The sequence below is a fragment of the Silene latifolia genome, chromosome 8 (genome assembly GCF_048544455.1).
Source record: "Silene latifolia isolate original U9 population chromosome 8, ASM4854445v1, whole genome shotgun sequence".
NCBI lineage: Eukaryota > Viridiplantae > Streptophyta > Magnoliopsida > Caryophyllales > Caryophyllaceae > Silene > Silene latifolia.
In genome coordinates, this window is record NC_133533.1 from 9,325,093 (window position 1) to 9,344,441 (window position 19,349).

The following is a 19,349-nucleotide window of genomic DNA, read 5'->3' on the forward strand; positions in this document are numbered from 1 at the left end:
CATAATTTACTAACCTACTACAACGACCCATGTATAACCCATATATAAGGCTTTAATTTCTTCAAACCCTACAAAATGCAGAAAAGTACAAACCACAAACTGTTTCCACCTTTACATGGAGGAGAAATTGGAGTCGAGGGATATGGAACGTTGGTGAAGAGGAAGCAAGAGACATGGGAATATTTGCATTAAATATGGGTTTCTTCAGAAACTTCACCAATTTTTGCACTAGGGAACTACCCAAAAATTTCGAAAGTGTAAAGACCCTTTATCCCACCATTTATCCATTTGCAAAAGTCTTTAAAACACTAAGGTGGTGTTATTGAGCAACCTAAAAAAAGGGCCTCCAAAAATAAAGTAGTACAGCATAATACTTAATTTTTGGTTTAGGATGAGATGAAGCGAAAAGTATCACATGTCAAATTCAGATTCTAGCGAAATTGCCTGTAGGTCAGGCGCATCATTCACTATTATTCAAAGAATCAGATTTGAACTTGCTCAAAACTTGGTTATTCTTTTGAGGTTATTGGGTTAGTAAGTACATGAGCGAAGATCGAACTTAAATGAGTTGAACTCAAGTTATATTAAGGAATTGGCCATGATGATATACATCTATTCAATGCCAATCACTATCAAGAAACTAAATCTGTTAATCCAGCACTCGTAACAAACAACAACAATAACAAAGTGTCAGACCCAAAATAATTTGGAATCGGATGACCAAGGTTTGTCATATTGAACAGTCAATTGGAGGTGTGAAAACAATGAAAAAGAGAAGATCCAGCAAAACTCAAAAGTAACAAATATGAACCAAGTGACAGTAGACTCACTATTTGTTTTTCGAGTGCCACTTGTCTATATTTCTATACCAGTCCCATTGGAAAAACAGGCCTGCAATGCGTAGAATACCAGCAAAAATCACTTCTGTAAATGCCATGAGATATGATGTCTGTGGGGACAAACCAGCAGTTGCGATAGACAATAAGAAGCCCTCAAAGTTGCAAGGGATGATAAAACGGCCACTTTTGATGCCATTTATAGCTTTCTTTGCAACATCTTCAGCTTTCATCATGCCAGAGGACCCTGCTATGATTTTTGTCAGCTCTGGGCGCAACTTGTTTTCTGCATAACAACAATTAATTCGTAGTGGGTTACGAACTTACGATAGCTGGTTCAATAATACTCCATACTAACTAATTTGCAACACAAACGAATAGAGGTAGCAAACCTTGTTCCAAACCAGGAGTTTCGGTGTCGGGAGGGAATATGAGGGACACATGGATATCGTCTGCAATGACTTCCTGTTGCAAAGCCTCGGCCAAGCCCCGAACACCAAATTTGCTAGCCGAGTAAGCAGTGTAACCATATATCCCAACCTTCAAAAAAAAAAAAAAAAAAAAAAAACACAAACATAATATGACTGACAACAGCATTCAACTAAGACGACACAAATTAAGACGGATATAACACGTTATTACCTGACCGGCTTGCGACGACATAATAGCAATAGACCCAGGGCCACGAGAATCCCGATCACACTTGATCAAAGGCAATGCAGCCTTAATGAGATTAAAACAACCCATCAAATTAACATCAATCATGAATCTAATCTCATCCAATGCCTGAGATTCAAGTTCCTTTGGAACAAAAACACCTTGATTACAAACCAACACATCTATACTAGGACCCACAGAATCCAAGACTTTCTTAAGCGCATCAAAGTCCCTGACGTCAGCCGAGAGGGTTGTGACGTCTACCCCGGTTGAGAGTCGAATCGCCTGCTTCGCTTCGTCCAGCTTAGATTGGTCTCGCGCTAGGATAGTCACACGTGCACCCTCAGCGGCGAAACGGTGAGCCAGGGCCAGGCCTATGCCGCTAGATCCGCCCGTGATGAGAGCGTGACGGTTTTTGATAGGGACGCGCGTGGAGCGGGGGCGGGTGATGATGAATAGGAGGAGCAGGAGTGAGAGTGGGAGTAGTAGGAGGAGAGAGAGTAGGGCCATCTTTGGATCCAACATTTTTTTCCAAAGTTACTAGGAAGTGTATGGAGGAGGTACAATTGTATTACTACTGCACAAATAGTTCTTTCCTGCAAAAACGAGGGTTTTGTTGGGTGGTTGGGTTGCTATGGCTATTACCTTTGGTTTGACCAAGTTGATCGGGTCGAGTCTGGTTTAGGTTATAAAGCTTTAAATCGTAATTGAGGATCGACTATCCCATTTTCATGATGCGCTATATTTTCTTCTAGCTCATAATCCTAAATCATATTCTTCGAGTATATTATATCAAGTTAACGGTGGGTAAGAAAGGAGACGAGACACGAAAACGAGATAGTACTCTTATGTATCATGGAAATTCACGAAAAAAATTACAATAGTAGTAATAACGAAAAGATTGGCAATAAGTCTTGTTTCAGACGGTCTAAAATAAGGCGGACAAAATGTCACCATTTTTTAAAAATATAATCTAATCATTTAATGACAAAATGTTATAACTAAAGTTGTCACTTTTTAACCTGAAAATGATGGCAACATTTTATCAGAAAATAGTACTCCCTCCTATACTATATGATCTTACACATTGGTTTTGGACCAATATTTAGTGGCTGATAGTATGGGTAGGAAAATAAAGTAGAGGAGAGAATATGAGGTTACATGTTATATTAACCACATATGATAGACAAATAAGGAAAGTGGAAGATCTTTGTGAATTTTCCGTTTTAGGAAATGTGGAAAATGTTAGTGAATAGGAGGGAGTAACATTTTATCGTAAAATTACTACATTTGGTCCGTCTTATTTCAAACGGGAAATAGCCCGTCTGAAATAAGAATTGCGAAAGATTGGGATGTGGATTTGTAACTCGACATTTTAATTAACAGGACCAAATGATATGATATGCATAAACTCCAATCAGTGTTTAATGTAATACTCGTATGATTTGCTTTTGCTTATAAATGTGGTGTTCAATTTCCTACTTTACTCAGTGAAAATTTGAGAATATGAAAGTAAATAATTTTTTTATCATGTAAGGAAAGATTGAAAATATTGCCAAGTCAATAAGTTTTAAGGACAAATAAAGTGACTAAATTCTCTCTATTGATCTTCCTGAACTGGTGACTGCATGGCCATAAATCAGTCGCCAAATTTAAAATTTCGGTCACCACGTTTGATTCCCTTTTTAAAAAAGACAGTCGCCAGATTGGCGACTGATTTCAGTCGCCAATTTGAAAATTAGTCGCCAATTTGGCGACTACTTCTATTAGTCGCCAAATTTCGATCGCCTGTTTTAGTTTTTCTTGTAGTGTATGCCCACCAGAGTGGTTGATTAAAGATTTAAAGGTGCTCGCGGAGGAGAATAGTGTGTAAAAGCGCGTGCTTAACCTTCCACCATCCCCAATATTGTTGCACCGGCGCGTACAACACACCTCAAACTTGCCCACCCAGACACCCACCAATTACTCTTAAGTTCTTTAAGGCACAATGTCCTCAAGCTTATAGTTATGCTTATGATTTTGTTGTACTTTCCCTTGTAATTGTGGTGCAACTGCAAGAGTAAGTTATAAATTAAATTTTCTTTGCCAATGCTATAAAATTGTACTGTGCAAATACTTTGTTTGACAAATCACTTAATCAGAGAAATCAAAGTTACATTACATACGTAGATATGGCCAATTATAAAATGCTCGAGTAACCAAAATTGGCTGGTGTGAGTGGTAGGGCTCTCATCTCTTAAACAAGTGGTTAGGGGTTCGATTCCTGACTCTTGCGAATGAAAAAACCAAACTTGGGAGGGGTCAACCCATTAAATTGTCTTCAGTACCCCGAAGGAGATTGCCCTAGCTGTCGGTAGGGGGTACTCCTTGTCAACACCAAAAAAAAAAAATGCTTGAGTAAGGATAATTTAATTAGGTGGTTTGTGATAATAATTTGATTAAACCGAACTTATAAAATCTTTCACTCTGTTATCTTGTCAAGTTTTAATGTTACTCCTTGCGTATAAGTGACGTGAAGGATAATGAAAGGACTTCACCAAATAGTACTGTATTTCAATATCACCCTCTTATATACACCTTAAGCTTTGAAATTATTCTTTGCGTATTTTTAAGTGACTTAAATTAAAGGATAATGATAAGGCGTCACTGGATGATACTGAGTTTCAGTACCACCCTCTCATATATATACCAATAGCCGAGAGAATTGTATAGCACTAACAACTCAATACCACCGGATACGCAATCTCATTTTCGACTTTTCGTCTCTATGATATTAATCTGTATTATTGAAAGCACTCAAGGGTGACATACAGTGCAAGTGCGTGACATTAATTGAACCTTTACTTATCTTTGATATAGCTTCTCGGTCTTTCGCACCACTTTTAATAGTAACTAAAGACATGGTCAAAATGTAGAGCTTTGTTTGAAGCAAGCTTTCATAAGAAAACGACATGAACAAATTAAAGCAAGAGAGATCGACCATAAATTGCTATGTTAATGCCTTGAGATTTTGACACAACAAAACCAATCTTTAATTTCCCTATAAAAATATTGGGAGTACTTCTTTGTACGTAAAGCATTCCCCATCTGCTTTTGCACACGATAAGAAGGCAACTTTCTCGTGAGTGCGTGGGCAAATATGAAATAAGCTGTGGCGGAGCACAGATTTGGATTTGCACGAAAATTTCAGCAGGAGTGAACAAGTAGTGTGTAACTAAGGTAAAACTTGAAAGCAGTGGCAGAGCCAGGATTTGCAGTAAGTAGCGCGAAAAGTTCCAATAGGGATGATCGAGTAATGCCATAAAGTAAAACTTGAAAAAAGTGCGAAATTTAAGTAACATTTTAGAAGCTTCCAATTTTCATCAGAAGCAAGCGGGCGTCCTTGCTAGCACCCCAGCTCTACCACTGTTTGAAAAGCTCATGCCCAAGAATAAGCATATACAACCATGTTTCACTGGCTCATACAAAAAAAAAATGTCCGGATAGGCGATGAATATATTGTTTCAACGAAACAACCATCCAACATTCTAATTTCGATCTTAAAAGTAATAAACACACTTCAATCTGGAACAGGTGCTTGAGTTGTGAATTGTGATACTCTTCACGCATGTTGGGAGTTATGACTTGAATTGATGAAAGTAAACATGATGTAAAATGACTAGTATCGACTGTTGTCCCGAACTGTTAATGAAATACAAAATTGGCGCCATCAAAGTGGCTCGAGAAAGAACTAGGTGATTGAAACACAATCCCAACGAATTGAAACGACGACTTATACAAAACATCAAATAAGTTTGTTGTACGCATACATTGGCGTCATTCCACGTTAAACACTTCCTTTAACGACAACAGTTCTACCTAAGACGAGTTGTTAATTTAAAATTAGACCAAAGTTTACAATGGCCTTATTCCACTTTATAAACTTATTAACCCGACCTATACCATTTGATCTGAAATGGCCTGCCTTGTCTTCTAGCACAAATGAACCAAACTAATCCAAAACATACAAGACGACTACCAAATATTCTCCAAGAGAGAAAACGGAGCAGCATACTATGCTTCAAATTCATATAGTCCCATCCATATAAAGTGCCTCCATACTCGGTTTGGATAAGTAACTTCCAAATTATCACTCTTTGCTCCAAAATATAACCTCTTTCCAAATTATCATTCATATTAGCGAAACTGCCTGTAGGTCAGGCGCATCATTCACTATTATTCAAAGAATCAGATTTGAACTTGCTCAAAACTTGGTTGTCTGGGAAAACACTAGTACTAATAGTCATAGACCAGTACATTTCAAAAGCCAGTGACCAGTACATAACAATAATATGTGAAAAGGAAACCTCAAGCTCCGACAATCCAATACGCGCACAGAACATCATCATTTCAGCCTCGCAAATAACCTGTTAGCAACCTATTTTCACAAGCAAGCATAATTCCAAAATGAGAATTCCAGGCTCTAAAAAGTCCATGAATTAGTTTTCTGAACAGATAAGAGATTAGTTTTCGAACAGGCTAATAAGAGAGCTTACACATTTATCAATACAAGAGTAATAGTCGAAGTATTGTCCCGTGCAGTGCTTACTCCCACTTTCATCATCCTTGATTCTCTTAACGCATGCCTACATACCAGCTAACACAATATTAGAATGGCGCCCCAACCTACCCATCTAAAGACCCCTGCCAAATAAATCTTTAGGAGAACTCAAACTCGGTTTGTATTTTTCAAATTTGATTTATTAGAGCTTAATTTATGACTTATTTTTGCTGAACTTTTATGAGCTTACAATGTTTCCTGGCAATTAAAACTGAACTTTTCTGAAAACATGAAAACTTTTTTACAACTCTCGAAAAGTAAGTTGAGAAGAACATGGCCAACAAGCCTTATATAAACCACTGAATTTAAATGGGATGAATAAATCTATGCTGGCCATAAAGCAAGGGACTAAATGTACTGTGCCACAGACTAGTGAATGCAGGCCTAAAACACCGAGACATTCTTAATACAAGTTGACTGACGCAGAGTAGCTTTTTACAGCTGAAGTATGGTCAACATAAACTGGGATTAAACCAGAGATTCCTTTTTCTTCTCGAAGGAAAGAGTAATTGGAAAACAACACTGGGATCTTAAGACAAGCAGTACTCTATACAATACACTGGTTCAGGTATCCAAATTCTATTGCGGGCCATTCATAGCAGTTTCAAGATCATTTATCATAAGATCAAGGACTGGAACTGAGAAAATGTATCATGTAAATGAAAAATCCCTAATGGCCAGTGTAAATTCATACGTATGTAATACAACACATTCTATTATGAGAACAAAATATATCAAATTTCAAGACTCGCCACTATTTCAGCCATTCACAAAAAGTAGAACTAACAGTCAATCACAAAAAATTAAAAGCCGGTTAGCCGGTAGAGGCAAATTACTAGTGCTTAATTAACCTAATAATTTCGTGAAAGGGGAAACTCCTGGATAAACACCTATTCTGCTCATGCCCCTAGGCCCTATCCACAACTGTTTCTTGCAATTAGATAACCAAATCCATCTCCTCTCTCCAATTTTTGCACAATCTCCATATAAATGTTCTCTTCCTGTGACTAACAAAATATAATATAACAAGCCACCTCTGTTCACACATAATAACCCAACCCTTGAAATTCACTATGATCCTTGTTTCCACAGTGGTATAGAAACAACCTTCAGAAATATTTCACTAAGACCAGACTTTAGATATAACAAAAAAAGATGTGTAGCACCAGGTAACCATAATCCATTGCCTCGAATACTGGCCATAAGCACCATCGAACACTTGTAATAAAGAGGCTGACAAATTAAGCTAAAAATCAACGCTTCACCACAACCTACACAGGAGGACCTCGAAATTCTTAACAAGAACGTGTCCAAAGAAACACACCATACTGCATTGGTTTTCCTGGTATTCGAATAATCAATGGCTCAGGAATGAAATACCTCACACATCCACCTAGCCACCTAGGTCCTAGCACACGCATTTCAGTCAAGACTCGAGATATTACTCATTATTGCTCTGTTTCGGAACCATTCAGATCTTGAAATAGGTATTTACTTAGAATATTTTTCCAGAAGTTAACGGATTACAAGCCAGGTGCATTCCAAAGCTAAAAGAATTAAAGGTTGTGTTCTCCCAAGATATCTCATAATATTCTGATGCTTGTTATCTTCCAGCACAATTATCAGATAAACACTAAGATACTTCAGTAAAATAGAAGCTCGTGCTAGGGTTCCTTATTGACCAAATACAAAAATAATTAGTGGTAGGAAAGAGAGGTTGGACTAGGAAATTAGCATAGAATGGAACGAGGTTATTTCTTTTATTAATGGTCAAGACTAAAATGTTAAGTTGGTGTGAGGGATAAGAGGGCGGGGGAGATAAAAAGTATTCAAAAGAGGTAGGAACATTGAACTCAAGTTGTTAAGATTGAGCCAAAAGTAAAATCATTTGAGTATCCACCTTATACAGGATAAGTACCACATACCGCATGGCTACAGAAACAAAAAAAAATCCAGGTCGTGCTACCAGAAATAAAACTTGTTTTTAGGAAAAAAAAAACACAGAACACACTTTCACAAGATTCGAGATCAGATAAAATCCAGCAGCAAAAACTGGTCTTATTTTTAAAAAGTGCACCTTTGTTCTTTTTTTTACGCAAAAAATTTACAGATCGACTAATTCAGCGGAGAATAATATTTGATAAGTAAAAATAATAAAAAAAAAAAAGAGAGAAAAAGATGAATACAACAGCAGCAAAGCCTCAACTCAAAAATGGTTTTAGAAACTTAACAGGAAACTGTAGATAAGGAAAAGAAAAAAAGGAAACATGGTTAAAAAAAGTCAGTATAGTCACAAGTACATAAACTGTGGAAATTTTTTAAAGAGAGGACAAAATTTTTTAAGTAAAGCAACTAAGTGCAGAAAGATCAAAACAAACTGAACTAAAAGCACGGGGAAATAATATAGAAAACTGAATACAGTCGAATATAAATTCAGAGCAAATGGATTCAAACCCCCACTAATTTGTCTTGAAGAATGTACTAAACTACTAAATTTAATTTCAGAAAGGTTAAGAACAATATATCAGTGAAACAGGCGGAATAGTAAGCTATTTAAGGTTCCAAAAATTAAGCAACACTAACCCGGTAATCGAGTAAAGACTTCACACATTTGGGTTTGCAAATTCTTTCTTCAAGCTCCTTTTTGGGGTCAACAGGGTCCTCGTCAGCCCTGCAGATACAAAAGAAAGGTGTCACTCGTGTATAATAAGTATCAGAGGCTGGCGCTATAAATTGCACGTGGTAATAATGTGAAGGTCTATACTTGAGCACCCTCTTTCTAACCTAAAACATACTAGAGCTTTTGACGAACTGGATCAGAGATGCAGCAAAGATAGAAATTTCCTCGGTTATTTTTCTAAGGAATACATGGAGGTAGGAGCATTGACCAAAAAATTAAGAAAAATGGCTAACCAAATTGTGCTATGAATATAACAGTATAAAGGGTGGCAGAAACACAGGTTAGACTATTAATGCTAGTTCCAGAAGAGGTCCTGTCCCAAAATGATGACTTGAAAATTGAGATGTACGATTCATGCAATTTTAGACATAACGTAAGCATCAAAGTTTACCCAAAAAAGGGCAGGGGAATTTAACACAAACTGATTTTCAGAGAAAGGCGTCAAGAGGCAACTGGACCGGGCCAGACATTGTATTGCTCATAAACGCTATCCTTGTTGGAATGGAATGGAATATAATCATGCAGTAAGCCTAAGTGCTTCACAATCCCAACCATTACCATCATAATTTACCTTGGCCAACAAAAAAAGAGCTACGGTTCATCATTAATTCTTCAAAACCCTTTCATTTTTTCTACAATTTTCTATGTTGTTCTAAAGAAACTATTGGCTTCACCACTTCTAACACCTCTGGCCACCCACCCCCAGAAAGGAAGAAGGCATAACAGAATGAAGAGTACTGTAGATATGAATGGAGTACTAATAGGCTAAATCCATAGGTTCACTATCAAAACCAAATTGTAAAATAACTTTTCCATATCCATGTGGAGCCGCCAAACAGCGCACACTACCATAATTAAGGAGCAATAATGCAATAAATACTACCAACAGAGCAACTTTTTTAGCAGAAAAAATATTGATCCCACGCGCACACTAAATTTAGGACCTCATGAATCATGATATCTACTATCTAGTATCTCTAGCTCTTGAAGCTCCCTTCAACGATCTCCTATAATACAGTCAGCAATTCTGCAGTTCTGGTATATTTTTGTTGGTAGAATTCAAAACCAGGCTTTACCTCACAATGGTCTTATAAAGAGCATCTACAAATTTAGGGAAAAACATAACAGCCAACACATACTTATAAACTACGAATAAGAGAAAAAATTAAGTATAAGACATCAATAGACCAAATCACCAAAGCTTAGAGAAAATAAAACCATCACCTAGAAGTCTAGAACTCTAGAAGTAACCAAAATATAAATAGAAAATATACGGATGGCTATTAGGTTATGAATAGTAATACCACAAGAAAGAATAACAATTAGGTTATGAATAAAGAGAGAGATATATACTCACATGGAAATCGATGTGTTGGTAATTCAATTAGCACAAATAATTCTTTCCTGCATTGACAAGCCAAATTGTCTTACTCCGAAATAAATAGTCGCAATGATGAGAAAGTAGACAAAATGGATACATGCATTGGCATATATAAGCTGTGTACAATTTAAGTCATGTTCTAAACCCGGTAAATACTAACTAGCACGTTCTATATCTAACCAAAAACAAATGCAATGAAATCGGCAACAATAACCAACAAACTCTAGAGGGCAAGCGGAAGAAAATAATCGCGCAAAACAGTGTATATAAGGATTCCATCATCGAAAAGTAACTTTGACAGGTTGACTATCCAATTCATAACCAAATCCAAAGTTCCTACAAATCTCAAACTATCAAATCATGACAATTTCAATTTGTTATAAAATCCTAATGCCGGGCAAATTCAAAAACTAACTACTACAATTATGCATCCAACAGGACACCAGACATAAGAGAGCAACAATCGCTACCAAATATCTATATTGATTCTGTTGCCCATTCACATATTTCAATAATCAACTAGCCATCGACAATACTTAAGCTCCATTCATCAATTACATTTCTCATCAACAACGGAATCCATAAATTACTTTGGTGTATCGATAAACCGAAAGTAAAACTACAGACGTGAATCCGCAAATCGCATACGAAATGCAAATTCAAAATTGAATCACAACCGTAGTACATATAATCCAAAAAAAATGACATAAATTCATAGTCAAATCAAACCCTAAATCCAATTTTGACGTGGCATATCAAACCGTAAATCCAATTTGACATAATCAATCGTATTAACCAATTGAACAAAGTTTTTACCACAATCAGAAATATTACAACAAGAACTAGATCAGGAATACTTTTTAAATACATAAATCTATGCGAATCATACAATAATCAAGACTAAAGCAACTAGGGTTCTAAATGATGAGAAGATTAAGACGAAGCTTTAAATTCAAATTCAATCAACGAGATCAAAATCAAATTGATCGATTTGATAAGAAATGGGGAGAAAGAAAGATCGAAAATGGCGTAGAGGTTACCTTTAATTTAGGGTTCAGACCAAAAAAAACTGCGTTTGAAAATTTGGGGATTTTGATGATCCCAGATTAATTATATGGTCTCCCTAGTTAAACGCGAATGTTCGAGGGACCGACCCCACACACCGATAGAACCCGAAAATAAGTTGACTCGAAATCGACCCGATTCAAACTTAAGATGAGAAGATAACAAGTTAAAGAGTACTTCCTCCATTCAACTCCACTCTACCACTTTACTTTTTCACATTTGCCAACGCGTGTTTTATACGTTAAATATCGTTAGCTACGTATTTGCAAAAATTATAAAAATTAGATATTTTTAATGTACTCGTAAATACGAATCAAACAAGATCCCACATGAATATATTTTCACTTACGTATCGAGAAAAAATTGAAATTGAATACACTCTTGTGAATAGTGTACAAAAATGAAATTGGTAGAGTGGAGTTGAATGGAGGAAGTATTATTTTTCAATTGGTCTCCCTTGTGACGGTTACCATTTGTGGCGGATATTTTGTGAGATAAAATGGTAACAAAATGGGTTAGTGGAGAAAGGGGACCACATGAATAGTGTTGCAGAGAGAGAAAAAGTGGGTAATTTGTGAGGTAAAATGGTATCCGTCACTCAAAAGTGACGGATATGTCATGTCTTCAATGAGAATTTGTGATTATTTTTTTCCAATTCTAATTCTTTCCGAAATATAGTCAATTCGAGATGATCCGCGACCTAGTTTTTTTTTTTTTTTTTTTTTTTTTAGAGGACATCTAACCTAGTGATGACTAAAGAAGGCGAAGGACTCGATGACGAATTCGGGTTAGAATGATTCAGACTAGAAAAATGGCATCTTTTGTACTGGTTTTAACTTACAATTAAGGGACTAGCATACAGAGTATTTACCTAATATTATACTCCCTTCTATTCTACATAACCGTCTCATTGTGAAAATGGCACAAGAATTAAGAAAATGAGTTTAGACCACACAAAACGTATAATAGGACAGTTATGTGAATAGACGGAAATGGAATTGAATTTGGACCACACAACGCTTACCAAAAATAGACAATGGGACAGTTATCTGACTAGACGGAAATGGACAATGGGACGATTATCTGGAATAGGAGGGAGTAGTTAGCATGGAAGAACATCTCTAAATTTGAAGATATAGGATAATATATGTTCAAAACGAGAACGTATGATGTCGCAAATCGAACACGATCCGACTTTTAACCCGTAGTTGACCTCATCCGACGTTTACTCAATTCGCTTTAATAGATCCATAACCAACTCGAGTGACCTGGTAGTCAGCTTCATTCCGGACATCAATGTTACAGTCTTACAGACACAAAATGTGTATGCTGAATTGCATTGAAAAGTTGACTTAAATTAACATGATAGAAAGATACAAAAATTATAAAACTTACAACTATAAAGAACATTGATGATCGCATAATTATCTTATTAACAACTAATTGGGAGTTTGCGACCCTAACACTACTTTGTCTTAATTTGCCCTCTAATTATTTGAGCAAAGCTAATCTACGTGGATAACTCTAATCGTTGAGCTACTTGCTTGTAAGAAATTACAAGCAAGTCCTTTTTGTCAACCATTGGAGATGTTCTTAAACTTGATACATATAAGAGCAAGTACAATGGTAAGAGCATCTTCAATGGTAAACAAAATTCTACTAGCTTAACTTTCCACATCACATTTTTGAGCTTCAACACTTTTAAATTACAAACTCCTCCGATGGTTAAGCTATAAGGGCATTAGCAATAGAGGTTTGTCAACGGGTTTGTGCGATGACATGTCCACTATTTTTCAGGTTTGTCAACAAACCTCCTATTGCTAGGCATGGGTGTTGAGGTTTGTTGTTGGGAATGGTTACTAGGTAGTATACGGGTTTGTAGAAAGAGAGGGTGAGAGGAGGAATAATATGTGTGGGCCACCTTATGAACCTTGAAAAGGTTTATTTATTGTTGACAAGAGGTTTGTTGTATAAAGGTTTGTATTTTTGCTGATTTGGCAATTGACAAACCTCAAAATGGGTTCATCTATTGCTAATGCCCTAAGAGTTGTTGCTTAAATGGATTTATATACATTTATTTAATTGGCGCATATCTCTTTGTGGGCCCATTTGAGCTACTAGCTCCATGGAGTTAGTTGCTCAAATTAAGCCAGTCCATGTGAAACTCTCCAATGGTTGAGCAACTAGCTTAAATTTTTTAGAATTTGCAAGTAAGTCCTTTTACTTAATGCAAGTGGAGAGGCAAATTGAGGTATCCATTTCCCATCCACTTGCACTATCCACTCTTATTTTGTGAGAGAAACACTATCCGTCTACAACTTTAGACAGATAGTGTCCGTCTAAAGTGGAGACTTGTGTACTAGTAATTGTACTCTTGAAACTAATTGAAGCTCAAAACAAGTACTCAGCAGCTGAATAGCCACCTGAATTACCATTCCAAGGGATTTGCACTTTGATCATATTCTCTTCATATTCAAATTTCATGTCTTCTCCATTCACTCGGCACGCTTTCGGCTTTTTAGACGAAAAGACTCTCATTTCTCCTGCTCCTTTGGCTCCAACTCGAATGCTCTTTCTTTCAATATCGTCAATGATGTCAAAGGACTTAATAGCTCCTCCGGAGTTAAGCATGTTCACCAGCCCGATTGGAGCAAACTGGATTGAGTCCCAAGGCAGAATTGTCACCGGAGAGACGACTATGAGCTCGTAATCAAAGGGTTTCAGTGATACTTCTACGGTTTCAGACATTGTAGAGAGCACTAGCTTGTTTCCCTTGCTAAAATACATTGCAAACAACTCCACTCCTTCAGTCGGAAATGAATTCTGACCATTTTTCCATTCTACATCTTTCGGCCCTGCCTTACACGTAATTTGTTTCGAGTACTTAGAGTAGCATTGGTTCCTTCTGAATTCGCGGTTCCATCCTCCTCCTTGACAGTTGAATACTCCAAGTACTCCATTAAACTACAATCGTCACACACAATATTTCAAAATTCCGTAGATTCACAAAACAAAGCAATCAATTCTCTCATCATTTGATCTTTCAGTTTTATTCTAGTAATTTCCATCCGATCTTATTTAATACAGAGTATAATTCAATTAGACATGTCAAACGGGTCGGGTGGGTCGGGTCCCGGGTCAGGTCAAAAACGGGTCGGGTCATTCGGGTCACGAATCTGGGTAGGATCAGAATATGGGTCAAGAAATAATTTCTAACGCCTGTTTTAACGATTTTTTTAAATTTTTTTTTTTTAAAAAAATGTAAAATATATTTAAAATTGATATTCTAATCATATTCAATGTTTACATTAATTATATTAACATAATTAATTATTAAAATAAAGTTTTTTAATAATATTTTTATTATTAAATATTATAAAAGTTATTTAGAATTTACTTTTTAATTGTGTGTTATTTGAAGTAATAAAAAAATAATTTTTTGAACTTTTTTTTCAAATATAATATATAAATATGTAATATTTTAATAAAGTTCTTGATTTACCTTTGACTCAACGGTTCGACCCCTTCGGGTTAAGTCTCGACCCTAAAATAACGGGTTATTTCGAATTCGGCTCAACCGGGTTGTCGGGTCAAATTTTCCGGGTCTTGACCCTGAAAAAACGGGTCGGTCGGGTTAGAATTAGTTACCTTATTAAGGTTCCAAATTTTGAGCATTGTTTTACCATCATGCAAAGGATCCACAAAAAGGCAATCCCTAGTAGGCAGTGCATAATACTCGCAACGAATAATCGACGCATCAGGCAATACAAGTCTCTTGAGCAGAGAAAAGTTATGCTTCCCTACAGCATCACTAACATAGATTGGACCACCAGATATAGCGCGAGAAGCAGCATGAAACTCGGCACAAGGGTGCGTCGATTGGAACATATCCCAGTCAGGGTGTATAAAATTGCCCATCCATAAGCTATTATAGGCACAATGCACCATATGACATCCCTGTAGCCAATATGTACCATTTACGTCGCCGTTTGGATCACTTGGCCAAAAATCATCCCCTGTGATATAATAAGGCTGACACCAGATTAATGCTCTGTTTGGTAAAACTAACTGAAAGGTAGTTGGAACATGAAGATGTAATTGAAACCTGAAAATGTAGGTAACTGATAAGGTAGCTGAAAATTAGGAACTAATAAGGTAGCTAGCTGATTATATAAAATTAATGACAAACTAACTGATTTTGATAAATTGTCGTAAAATAATATGATAATTATTTAATAGTATAGATTTAAGGGGTAAAAACAGAAAATCAAATCAAATCACGTACTTGAAATCTCAAATGCTACTCTAGGTAGCATTTCATTTCAAGTAGCTTATTTGGTTAAATAAGCTACTTGTCAATCGCTTACTAAAAAATAAAATACCTGAAATTTTAGTCAAATAAGTTATTTTGATCAAATCAGATACTTGATCTGCCTTACCAAACTAGGAATTAATTTTTTTCTCAAAACTCGATAATATGGAGTTACCATAGATTAGTTATCCATATACTCCGTATAGATACGAAATACGGAGTAATAAGGTAAACGTACCAACACGGCCAAGACAGATGGTCTCGGTACCAAGAAGCATAAAATCATTGCATTGTTCCATGCTAGCAATCACACCATTGCCTTTGAAGTGCTTTCTTACTGATTCTGTGACTGCCTTGTAGTATGTTTTCGCAAGTTCAACTCTTCCTCCGTCGTCCTCTGCTATGGTTTCTAGCAACTGCACATAAACACCACAAAACATTAGTCAATTTCTTACGGATTCTTAATTGCCACACCAGCAATATGTTTCTGACGGAATTTGAACACAGGTCACGAGTACCACCGCTCATAACTCTACCAACTATATTAGCCGACATTCGCATTTGCGGTGATATATGCTATATGCATGCACATTTGACACTGAGACATATAATGATCCTAATTCCTAAACATGAAGTAAAATTCACAAAAAAATAACTACTCCCTCAAAAAATAACTCCTCCCTCCGTCCCGGTCATTTGTTTATTATTTTCATTTTAGAGTGTCTCATTTAATTGTTTACCTTTTTATATTAAACATGCCTCTAATGGATTATTCCCTCTGTCCCGGTCATTTGTTGTTCTTTTTCATTATGGGGTGCCTCAGTCAATTGTTGTCCTTTCTATTTTAAGAATGAATTTGATGAGTAATTTGGTCATTCACATTCAATTTATTCCACATGTCATTTAGTAATTGACCCCTTCCCCCTTTCCTTGGTCTTTGTGCCAAAACCAAATGACAACAAATGACCGGGACGGAGGGAGTATTTGATAAACTAGTTTCATTATTGTCTACTTGTCATCTAATAGTACAACCCTCAAATGGTCCATTCCCTTTTCTTAATCTTTGTGCTTAAAATAAAGGTAAACAAATGACTAGGACAGATGAGTACATTTAAAATTAAGCTGATTACTTACATGAATAACATCAATTTTAACCCCATCAATGCCACAATCCTCCAAGTAAGAATGCAAACCTTCATACAATTCATGAGCCTTTTTAGGATGAACCAACCCAACACCATTATTAACAATCTTATCAACAGCAAGATCATCCATTGTCATCTCCAAACCCGGCGACAGTCTCGGGTTTACGACCCGAGACTCCGGTAATCCCGGAACATTGGGCCTAACCCCACCCCAATAGCCCATTAAAGCATGCCAAACATAGACATGCTCAACACTCTTGAACTCATCTTTCAAGTCCCTCACAAATGCACCCATTCCCTTATTGGGCCTATCTAATTGGGCCGACCCGATTTCTTTTGGGCTTACGTAGTCCCTAAACTTATGGTTGGCCTCATACTTGACTAGTCTGCATGGCATTTGTTCACCGGCCGAGGTCCGGTTCATCCCTTGTGGGTCTGAAATCGGGTCGTCGTCGTGGCAAATAGATTGCCACCCGTCATCAATTAGCACAAACCCGGGTGGGGCCCCGTTTTCGACTAGACCTTTTACACCTTCCCATACACCTTCAGGGTCCACATTTGAGTAAAATGCGTCCCAGTACACCAACCAAACTTGTCAATTATATTAGGAATATTTTTATCCTGTAAAAGGTTAAACGTCGCTAAATGAGCCTGAACCACGCTCATAGCATCCTTAACTAACTTAAACGGGTCAAAACCCGCTTTAATAAACAACACAGAGTAAAACATATCCCCAACCACTTTACTAGACCCACTCTCCACACACAAATCAATATAATCCTCAACCCGACCCGGTTGAAGAGAGGCTCTAAAAGACCCTTCAATAATCGGTATAATCACAACATAAGGCCGACCCTGATCCGTAAGACCCGATTTATTTAAAATCATTATTTGTGTCTCATGTTCAAGGTCACGTCCATTCGACCCAACCCAATGTGTAGTCCACCATACCTTAAACCTAAAGATACTCATAAAAGGTATTCCCTTAAGTTGGCCTAAGGGAACCACATGCCGTGATTCGGGTTTCGACACGTAAAACCCCAAAAACAGACCATTTGAGTCTAAAATAGGAGTGTTGGCGTTGATATTGGAAGGTACATCAGAAAGTATCACGTGGTTGTTTACTAAAATGTTTGTTTTGTCTAAGTTATAAACTATGGTTGATGATTGATTAGAGTTGGGTGGAACAACATTAGACGTGCTAACATGGGTGGTTTTGGTTAAGTTTGGTGCCATTTTAGAAAACTTGGTTATTATGCATGAAAAAATGTATACATCTGTGATTTGTGAAGTAAAGGAAGTGAGGTGGGTGTGAGGGAAGAGCGTAAGACAAATTTGGGATGTGTATGTGTGCTATATATTGAAAGTTTTTGGGCATGAGAGTGTACACTAGGACGTTTTTGTGAAAGTAAGTGATGAGGTGCAACTCATGCAAGGTTATACTCCCTGCATCCCGGTTAATTGTTGTCCTTTGATTTTGGCACGAAGATCAAGGAAAAAGAAGGGAGTCAATTACTAAATGACAAGTGAAACAAATTGAGTGTGAATGATCAAATTGCTCATTAAGTTCATTCTTAAAATAGAAAGAATATCAATTGACTAAGACACCATAAAATAAAACAGGACCACAAATGACCAGAACAAAGAGAGTACATGTGAGCTCCAGGGTGGGTTGGTGGGAGTCAAAATCCTCTCTATTTCCTAAAAAGAAATGGAGAGTCAATCCTATCAACGGACGAGATTAGATTCTATCAACATCGAACGGTTCACGATTTATACATAGAAAAAAAGGGTCAATAGATTATAGAGAGGATAATACGGAGTATTATTAAATGGGTTTGTAAGAGGAAATGGAGATAAAGGAAATGGAGAGGATCTTAATTGGGTTGGTGAAGAGTGTGGGTAGAATACTCTGTCTTGTACTCTTGTGATGCGAAGGCCGGTTATGGTATATGACGTAAGATGCAAAAACCTTGATTTTATTTGAAAGTTGAATATAGGATTGTCAAAATAAATCTGAATCGAAAATCGATTCACATTACTCAAACTAATACGGAGTAGTATTTAGTTGAGAACCTGTAATGATTAAAACAATTTACCCAACTGAATTGAAATTGAGCCAAATTCATTATACTGAAACGACGCCAAACCCAAATTAATCGAACCATTTCATCCAGAACCAAATTGAGCCAAATTAAAGAAACAAAAAAATGTCATGATGCTTATGGCTTATGACAACCAACATAAATGTAATCAAATTCTTTCACATGCAACTTAAATACGATTTACCCCAAATCTCATTTATCGACCTAAGGTAATACGAGCAGATTAAGCTGATTGACCGAAATAAATCTTAACTAGATCAAAGTCAAATCAAAACTCCTCGAAATGAAACCAAACTGATTTAACTCAATCAACCCCCAAAGTGACCAAATCCGATTCATTTAGTCTTTCTTTTCACATGATGTGCTAATCCGTCGACAGCATGCGACTCTCACAAAAAGGAGAGGGACAAAGTCAAAGACCCCACATGTCTTCCCACTCACCTCTCAAGGCGTTTTTGAGAGAAAACCAGATCCGTCATGAGCATGACGGATATCGCCGTCACAAATGAGAATTTGTGATCCAGTTAAGCCCACCACATAAATCTAAACTATCATCAAATTTACCTTT

The 19,349-nt window shown here is 36.8% G+C and overlaps 2 protein-coding genes and 1 pseudogene across 2 annotated transcripts; all 3 read right to left on the bottom strand.

Moving 5' to 3' along the window:
- Positions 1-682: 682 nt before the first annotated feature.
- LOC141596316 (3-dehydrosphinganine reductase TSC10A-like) lies at positions 683-10,182 on the bottom strand. Its single transcript, XM_074416432.1, has 4 exons — positions 10,131-10,182; positions 1,479-2,089; positions 1,229-1,376; positions 683-1,122 (listed from the first exon to the last, which is right to left on the bottom strand). Exons 2-4 carry the CDS (start codon positions 2,016-2,018, stop codon positions 830-832), a joined length of 981 nt encoding a protein of 326 aa, XP_074272533.1. The 5' UTR covers positions 2,019-2,089; positions 10,131-10,182; the 3' UTR covers positions 683-829.
- LOC141596317 (cytochrome b-c1 complex subunit 6-1, mitochondrial-like) lies at positions 5,643-11,264 on the bottom strand. Its single transcript, XM_074416433.1, has 5 exons — positions 11,195-11,264; positions 10,131-10,177; positions 8,677-8,764; positions 6,029-6,118; positions 5,643-5,910 (listed from the first exon to the last, which is right to left on the bottom strand). Coding segments are annotated over exons 2-5 (213 nt in total). The 5' UTR covers positions 10,133-10,177; positions 11,195-11,264; the 3' UTR covers positions 5,643-5,877.
- Positions 11,265-13,551: 2,287 nt separating this feature from the next.
- LOC141596320 (putative galactinol--sucrose galactosyltransferase 5) lies at positions 13,552-17,912 on the bottom strand (annotated as a pseudogene).
- Between the last annotated feature and the right edge of the window lie 1,437 nt (positions 17,913-19,349).